At 43.0% G+C, this 9,176-nt stretch overlaps 1 protein-coding gene across 1 annotated transcript in view; it reads left to right on the plus strand.

Annotated features, from left to right (window-relative positions):
- The window catches only part of PRDX3 (peroxiredoxin 3), a 10,779-nt gene extending 1,603 nt beyond the window's left edge, over window positions 1-9,176 (plus strand). Inside the window, exons 2-7 of the mRNA XM_017509096.2 lie at window positions 487-619; window positions 3,113-3,254; window positions 3,830-3,965; window positions 4,883-4,986; window positions 7,851-8,016; window positions 8,358-9,176. Of these exons, the coding sequence (XP_017364585.1) occupies window positions 487-619; window positions 3,113-3,254; window positions 3,830-3,965; window positions 4,883-4,986; window positions 7,851-8,016; window positions 8,358-8,411 (735 nt within the window). The 3' untranslated portion in view covers window positions 8,412-9,176. The remainder of the gene's footprint in view (window positions 1-486; window positions 620-3,112; window positions 3,255-3,829; window positions 3,966-4,882; window positions 4,987-7,850; window positions 8,017-8,357) is intronic.

Here is a 9,176-nt window from a genome sequence, read left to right on the forward strand (position 1 = left end):
AAAGCAAGTCTATCTCCAAAAAAAAAAAAAAAAAACCAAACAAACAAAAAAAGTTGAGTAAAATTTCCCTTGAGCCTTTTCCAGACTCCCAGAGACTGAACTTGGATCTGCTTGTTTACTGGTCGCTGGTGCTGGAGGGGCCTTCTTTTTTTCTAAGGAAAACCTTGACATGGTAGAACATTCCCAGCAGATAGTGCTGGGAAAGGCTGGGCCAAGTACCCTGGCTTTTGAACCCTGTGTTGCTTTTAATCGCATGGAGTTTCTGATTCTTGAATCTTTTTGTTCTTATAGTTCCCCTCCACCTTCGAGTCTCCTAGGAGAAGGGAGTGTTAAAAACATGGAGACCCAATCCATACTTTTGGAGTTTGGGGTTTTCTATTTGGTTCACAGGAACAGGGACAGCTGAAACCACCATTGGCACGATGCTCATTCAGCCTTCATTCACTAATCCAGAAAAACTTTCTAATACAAAGTTTATCTTTCCAGGTTGCCCGACATGTGAGTGCCCTTCCTTGGGGCATTTCTGCCACTGCAGCCCTCAGGCCTGCTGTATGTGGAAGAACGAGCTTGACAAACATATTGTGTTCTGGTTCCGATCAAGCAAAATTCTTCAGCACTAGTAAGTGTTAATGTCATGTCTTGGCTGGAGCAAGGTAACAGAAACATAAACCATCGTCTCCGGACAGGGGCTCTGAACAACCCAGGCCATACATTAGACTCACCTGGGGAGCTTTCAGAAACATAACACTGCCCAGTCCCACCTCAGACAAACTAAGTCAGTCTCTGGGATGAGACCAGGACATGAAGTTTTTTTTTAACACTCACCTGCTAATTCTAATGTGCAGCCAGGGTTGAGAATCACTGAGCAAACTGCCCTTGTCACATTTCCATGTTGCTTGCCAGAGCTTTTAATCCACGGTGTTAAGGATGGGGTTACTGGGATCTCCTGCCTTCTGGGTCTGCTGTGTCTGAAGGGGTGTGAGTGGTGGGCAGCCTGTGGGGACCAGAGAGTGCAGCTGTGCTAAGATTCAAACCTGTGTGCTGGCCTCAGGTGGCCACTTAGGAACCAGGCCTGTCTAATGGTATCTTCTGTAATCTGAGTGAAATTTAGCTGTATCTTGAGATTTACATTCCATTCTCTAGGATATGGCCTTTGCTAAGACCAGCCTCAGATAATACCACTCAGAGTGGTATTTGAAGATACCTTGTCTAGATTTAACTAGCCTTCGAAAAAGCACGTATTTAACATGCAGTGGTTTGAGGGGATATGCTGTAGTAAAGGCCTTGTGGGCAAAGTGTTCTAAGAGGTTTCACAATTTTACTGTCCTGGAGCTTTAAAGTATTTCTAGTGGTGATGTGATACCACAGGCTTAAAACTTCACTCCACTGGTTTCAAATCCCCATCCCCAGCAGCTCCTCCTGTTTCTGTTCGTGGCAGTCTCGGGCATTTTGTCACTGGATCTGCTCTGTCCTTCATTCCCAGGTAGAAGCAAGTTCTTTTCAGTTTTGACACATCTCTTGCATCCATTCCTTTCTGTTCCTTCTGTCACATCCCTCCCCTCAATACTTCTCACTAAGATCACTGAAATCGAGGCTGGGTGCAGTGGCTCATGCCTGTAATCCCAGCTCTTTGGGAGGCCAAGGCAGGCAGATCACTTGAGGTCAAGTGTTCAAGACCAGTCTGGCCAACATGGTGAAATCCCATCTCTACTAAAAATGCTTAAAAAAAAATTAGCCAGGTTTGGTGTTGCGCTCCTGGAATCCCAGCTACTCAGGAGGCCGAAGCAGAAGAATCACTTGAACTGGGAGGTGAAGGTTACAGTGAGCTGAGATTGCACTCCGGCCTGGGTGACAGAATGAGACTCTGTCTCAAAAAAAATCACTGAAACCGCGTCCTAACATGTTTCCGCCTTTCACCTGCTTCTCTTTCCCTCCTGCCAAACTAATCTTCCTAAAAACCGCCATCTCTCTTGTATCTCCTACATAAAAGGTTCTCATGACTTTGTTACAATCTTTCCTGTTAAGAAGAGCCGGCCAGGCGGGGTGGCCTGTAATTTCAACACTTTGGGAGGCTAAGGCAGGTGGATCACGAGGTGAAGAGATTGAGACATATCCTGGCCAACATAGTGAAACCTCATCTCTAATAATACAAAAATTAGCTGGGCATGGTGGCGCACACCTGTAGTCCAAGCTACTCAGGAAGGCTGGAGAATCGCTTGAACCTGGGAGACGGAGGCTGCAGTGACCCGAGATCGCGCCACCGCACCCCAGCCTGGCAACAAAGCAAGTCTATCTCCAAAAAAAAAAAAAAAAAACCCAGCAGCTTAGTATTGAAGGACTCTTGCAGCCTGGCCTTCAGCCATTCCTGCCTGCTGTGTCTCCGCCTCTTCCCTCTGTACCTTAAACGCTTTCTGTTCTTGTTAGACTGTGCCACAGGCTGCTCCAAACACATGCCCTGTTCTTCCTTCCTGCTATTTCCTCCATGCCATCTGCCCCATCCTATCTAGACTTGACAAAATCTGAACCATATTTTAAATACTTCTCTAGTCTCATGTCTTCCTTAATTCCATCCCTACTGTCTTTGTCTTCCTCTCTTTGGTTTCCATAGCACGTGGAATTGAATTTGTGCACAATATAAAACTATAGAAGGAGAAATTAAAGTCGGTTCTCTGTTCTGGGTGCTGCATCTGTGGTTGGTTGAATCAAAAATATTTGGGGTGGGGGAATGGATGATTGTGTCTCTACTGAACACATAGACTTTTTCTTGTCATTCCCTAAACAATACAGTTTAACAGCTATTGACATAGCGTTTACATTGTGTTAGGTATAATTAGTAATCTAGAGATGATTTAAGTATACTGGAGGGTGTGTGTAGGTTATATGCAACTCACCATTTTATGTACGAGACTTGAGCACATATGGATTTCCATATCCTAGAACCAATCCCCTACAGGTGGCAAAGTATGACTCTAAGATGTACAGTTGAATCGAATGTTTTGATTTATACTACTAAGCAGTTTATACTACTAATTAATTATGAGACGTTTAAATAAAACCATAGGTGCTTGACGTAGCAAACGATGAACTACATATGAGTGTGGGTTTTTTCCAGGTTCCTCATACCATGCACCTGCTGTCACCCAGCATGCGCCCTATTTTAAGGGTACAGCCGTTGTCAATGGAGAGTTCAAAGACCTAAGCCTTGATGACTTTAAGGGGAAATATTTGGTGCTTTTCTTCTATCCTTTGGATTTGTAAGTGTAATTTCTATGATGCTTTTGTGTCATTCTGAGAGCAAGCACATATCCTGTTTCCACACTGAATTGTCTAGCCCTAGATACTTTTGTGAAAGGAAGAGTTCTTCCTGACCCTTTATCACTGATGGCCTTGTTGATTACAGCTTGGATCTGTAGCTTGTTTACAAGTGATAAATTTCAGGGGTGGGATAGGGCAGCTTTCCTTTTCGCATGACTGTGTCTCTGGAGCAGTGCCTCTCTAAGCCAGTCCATGAAAAAGTTTCCACCGGTGTGGGGAAAAATGAGAAAAGTAGGCATAATAAAATGATTTTGTACATAAAGCAGCTTTATTGAACTATTATTTTTTTTTCTTAAAATGTGTGTTCCCTTTCTCCAGTTTTTGATACAGTTCCTAAAATAAAAGGGCGAGGGGAGGTAGTAGTACTTTTGCCAGCACAATGCTATAGTCCAGTGAGGACGGTTAACCATTTTGCCTTTTTTACCCATGGCACGTTGAACTAATTTTAGACTACTAATTGTTAAAATCCATATTTTTAAATTCTCTAATGAGAATTTCTATCCTTTTTTTCCAGCACCTTTGTGTGTCCTACAGAAATTATTGCTTTTAGTGACAAAGTTAACGAATTTCACGACGTGAACTGTGAAGTTGTTGCAGTCTCAGTGGATTCCCACTTTAGCCATCTTGCCTGGATAAATACACCAAGAAAGGTATAGCATTGTTCCCCTAGCTTTTGCTCTTAGAAACTTACTTGGAAGAATCTAAATTTCTGGCTGTGCTGCTGTACTATCAAGATCAAATTACTCAAGGTTTTTTGTTGTTGTTTTTTGTTTTTTGGGTTTTTTTGAAACAGAGTTTCACTTTTGTTGCCCAGGCTAGAGTGCATTGGCACAATCTCGGCTCACTGCAGCCCCCGCCTCCCGGGTTCAAGCAATTCTGCCCCAGACTCCCGAGTAGCTGGGATTACAGGGATACACCACCACCCCCAGCTAATTTTGTATTTTTAGTAGAGACAGGGTTCTTCATGTTGGTCAGGCTGGTCTTGAACTCCCGACCTCAGGTGAGCCACACGACTCGGCCTCCCAAAGTTCCATGATTACAGGTGTGAGTCACCGGGCCCAGCCTACTCAAGGTATTTTTTTAATTCTCCATGTTTATGTTTGAGAAAATAGTCTTTAAAAGAATGCTCTAAGATTTAGAAAAGGCACCTGTAGTCCCAGCTACTCAGGAGGCTGAGGCAGGATGATTGCATGAGCCCAGGAGTTTGAGGCTGCAGTGAGCCGTGATTGCGTCATTGCATTCTAGCCTGGTGATAGAGTGAGACTCTGTGTCTTTAAAAAAGAAAAAAATTGGAAAAGTTCTGTAAGCCAGGTTTAAATCTTCCTTTTACCCCTTTCTAGCTGTGACCTGGAACAAGTTACTTTTTTGTGCCTTAGTTTCCTCATTTTGATAGTATGTACTCCATGGTGGTTTCAAGGATGCAGTAAGTTAATAGAATAGCAGTACTGGGCCCAGTAACTGCTGTTTACCTGTTGCCATTATTGTTGGTCTAAACATTGTGGTACAGAGTCAAGAATGTTGTGAGACCACACAGTCTAACAGTCAGTCATGTTTGCATTTTTATTAGAATGGTGGTTTGGGCCACATGAACATCGCACTCTTGTCAGATTTAACTAAGCAAATTTCCCGAGACTACGGTGTGCTGTTAGAAGGTCCTGGTCTTGCACTAAGGTAAGATCCTGTTTCTGATGAACTTAAGATTATTTTTCATGTTTAGTATCATTCTACTTCTTAGGGGATTTACGTCAACCTTGGTAAAGCACGTTCCAAACCAGAAGATCCTGGCTGGGCATGGTGGGTCACACCTGTAATCCTAGCACTTTGGGAGGCCAAGGCAGGAAGATCACTTGAGCTCAGAAGTTCAAGATCAGCCTGGGCAACATAGTGAGACCTCATGCCTATTATATTAAAAAAAAATAAAATTTTTAACAAAATCAAAAAATCCTTAATTTTAGTCTTTAATAAGCACTGATGAAATGCCTCCTGCAAGCCAGGGTTGTTGGTCTCTCAGAAATGCTGAGACATGCGTGTCCCCTCCACCACCCTGGGTCTCTTTCTGGAGAAGGCTGCCTGCATCTCGAGGCCACACTGCTTCATACTCCCTAACTCGGTGGGAGCCACTTCCATGCGGGGACAATCCTGACAGTGAAGCCATCAGACTGTTTGGAGAAGCGGGGACTAGCAGGGTAAGAGGTAGTCTCTTGGAATGGTGACCATCTTCATCCCTGGAACCAAAGAGTCCTGGGTTTGATTTTTTTTTTTTTTTTTTTTTCTTTTTTAAACTCAGCTACTTAATAGCTGTGTGACTTTGGGCCAGTGATTTAACCTTGTCGAGCCCCAGTTTTCCCATAACTAAAAGGATGTACCTCACAGGTGGGTGTGAGGATTAAATAAGTGACCCAGCTAGAGTTTTTAGCATAGTTCCTGGCAGCAGCTGTTAGGACTTCTGTCTGAGAATGTCATTTCTATTTGTATTCAGTCTCTTATTAAACCTTCATTCCTTTGAGTGAAAAGCTTTCAGTCCTCAGCAGCCCCACATTCAAACATAACATTCCTGGGACGGATGAGAACTCGGGCCTTAGAGTTGACGTCTTGAAGTCTGCTGAGAATAGGAGTGACGGAGGGGTTGTGCGGAACTTGACGTCCAGGAAGGGAGGGCCTCCCTTTCATGTGCCTCACAGTTTTTCTGGGGTCTGGTCAGCTTGAAGCTGGAGTGCAGTGGCACAATCTCAGCTCACTGCAGCCTTTGCCTCCGAGGTTCAAGCCGATTCTCGTGCCTTAGCTTACTGAGTAGCTGGGATTACAGGCACACACCACCACACCCAGCCAATTTTTGTATTCTTAGTAAAGATGGGGTTTCACCGTTTTGGACAGCCTGGTCTCAAACTCTTGACCTCGTGATCCACCCATCTTGGCCTCCCAAAGTGCTGGGATGACAGGCATAAGCCACTGCACCCAGCAGGCCATTTTTTTTTTTAACTTTAAAGAGATTATCAAACAAAAGCCTAGCTCTTTCAGAATTGGCAATAGCCAGAGAAAGAGTACTGGCTGTTTTTCCCCTAGGCTTCCCTTCCCTATGAGGACTTACTAATTTAATTTTGCAGTTACCTCTGTACCGGTTTTAATATCGAGATTAGCAAGAGAGAGAATCTGAGTCTGGCTTGTAAGATAAGACTTTCAGGAGTCTGTCAGCCCTGCTGTGTCCCGGCTCTCCCTCTATTTCTATTGGTGGACTTCAGCTGGCTGCAACCTCTGGGAGCAGTTTCACCTCAAACCCGAGGCCCCCAATGCCAGACCCAGGGATGGAGAAGGACGTTTTTACCCTGAGTTTTCTCTAGCTTGCCTTTTCCATGAGTGAGTGACACCCAGAATTCCCACATCCTTTTAAGACTGTTAAAAACTTTAGGTTAGCCGGGCGCGGTGGCTCAAGCCTGTAATCCCAGGACTTTGGGAGGCCGAGGCGGGTGGATCACGAGGTCAAGAGAACGAGACCATCCTGGTCAACATGGTGAAACCCCGTCTCTACCAAAAATACAAAAAATTAGCTGGGCATGGTGGCGCGTGCCTGTAATCCCAGCTACTCAGGAGGCTGAGGCAGGAGAATTGCCTGAACCCAGGAGGCGGAGGTTGCGGTGAGCCGAGATCGCGCCATTGCACTCCAGCCTGGGTAACATGAGTGAAACTCCGTCTCAAAAAAAAAAAAAAAAAAAAAAAAAAAAAAAAAAAAACTTTAGGTTAAATAGCTATATACGTGTGGTCACAGCTACTTGGGAGTCGAAGGTGGGAGGATCAGTTGAGCCAGAATTTGGAGGCTACAGCATGCTGTGATTACAACTGAGAATAGTAGTGCACTCCAGTGTGGGCAATATAGTGAGACTCTGTATTTAAAACAAACTCCCAGGCTAAACATACCTGCATCTGTCACAGTAACACCAACACCGAAGGTAAACACAGACCACTGTGGTAGCATGGTCATCTCATTACATGCTACTACATAATTAAAAGTGATGGTCATGGTTTTCTGTTCTGCGTAGACTTAGAGCCTGTACATTTTTTGTACAAAGATTTTTTTTTCCCATGGGATTTCCCCCCATTTACCCAAGAATTCATTAATAATAAACAGTTATTGAACACAGATAAAATACTTCTGTGTCTCTTCCCATCTGCCTGTGAGTTTCTTGCCAAGATGTGATACAGCAGCTCAAAGAATGCTTGTCAAGTGACTAATAAAGTCTTCGCGCTCTCTAGTTCAGTGACTTTCCAATACTGTTGACATTCAGGGAAGTGTATGAATTTGTAAATGTGACCATACTGCATGTTTTTTATGGTGACCTGGTCCAGTCCTGCCGTTGTTAAAGCATCTGTCATCAGTAAGAGACGACAAGCTTTTTGTACAACAGTGAAAACCCCACCTTTAAGGATATGATCATGCTTAACAAATAGTAAAAGGAGAATTAAAGACCTAAAAGGGAAGAGTTGGGACTGTTCTAGTTCTGGTACTGTTGAGGCACTAATGAGGATAAATTATCTTGCAGAGGTCTCTTCATAATTGACCCCAATGGAGTCATCAAGCACTTAAGTGTCAATGATCTCCCAGTGGGCCGAAGCGTGGAAGAAACCCTCCGCTTGGTGAAGGCATTCCAGTACGTAGAAACCCATGGAGAAGTCTGCCCAGCGAACTGGACACCGGATTCTCCTACAGTAGGTTTTGTTCCCCAAAAGCAGTGAGGTCCATGTTCTCTCGCCTCAAGAGCTATTGACCTGTAATATCCACAAAAGGGAGCCCTCCCTTGGAGCAAGCGTCCAGATGATGTGCAAATGAGTGAAGCTGCTGTGGGGCAGAAGGCGTGGGGTGGGGAGGAGCCAGGAAGCAATGATCAGGGACAGGTAGGCTTTAATGAAACTTGTGTCTATATGTTTTAAAGGAAACAAATCTTTAAAAGTTTAAAGAACTTTAGGTTAAAAATGGGGAGATTGCCACTCATTTTAGGACTATTATTGTAAAGTCATGGTTACCTAATGAAATGTTTTTATATTTTCAGATCAAGCCAAGTCCAGCTGCTTCCAAAGAGTACTTTCAGAAGGTAAATCAGTAGATCACTTGTGTGTCAGCACCTTCTCACCCCAGAGAAGAACCACAGTTGAAACCTGCTTTTATCATTTTAAAGATAGTTATTTGTAGAAGGCAAGGAACCAATTATGCTTGTATTCGTAAATATTGCTCTAAATGTTTTGTTGTAATACTGGCTAAGACCTTTTAAACATAGGTAGTTACTAGTATAACGAGTCCTTTATTGGTGACATCTTGGCGGCTAGCTAGCTAGTTTCTACAGAACATAATTTGCCTCTATAGAAGGCGATTCTTAGATCATGTCTTCAATGGAAACAGTCTTCTGTTTTAGCCTTACCTGAATCTTGCCTATTTCAAAGTAGAGCAACACTCATTGAAAACTTCTGATCAAGGGTCCTGAAATTTTCATCTTTAATGTCTTTGTATTAAACTGAATTTTCTTTTAAGCTGCCAGTGATCACAATTTTCAGTTATTATCAGCTGTCTAACTCCTGCAATGAATGTTTATGTGATTGAAGCAAATGTGAATCATGTTATTTTAAAAGGCGGCAGAGTGACTTAACTATCATGCATGATCCCTCATCCCTGAAATTTATAGTCATTTTGTTTTATTCATTAGCTAACTTTGTCTATGTAAATTTCTAGATATTGATTAGTGTAATTGATTATAAAGGATATTTGTTGAATCTAGGGATTGCATTTTGAAATTATAATTATTTTCTTTGCCGAAGTATTCAATGTAAAATATATAATAAAAATAAACATATTTTAAAATACTTGCATTTTAGCA

The sequence above is a fragment of the Cebus imitator genome, unplaced genomic scaffold (assembly GCF_001604975.1).
Source record: "Cebus imitator isolate Cc_AM_T3 unplaced genomic scaffold, Cebus_imitator-1.0 Scaffold406, whole genome shotgun sequence".
Taxonomy (NCBI): Eukaryota; Metazoa; Chordata; class Mammalia; order Primates; family Cebidae; genus Cebus; species Cebus imitator.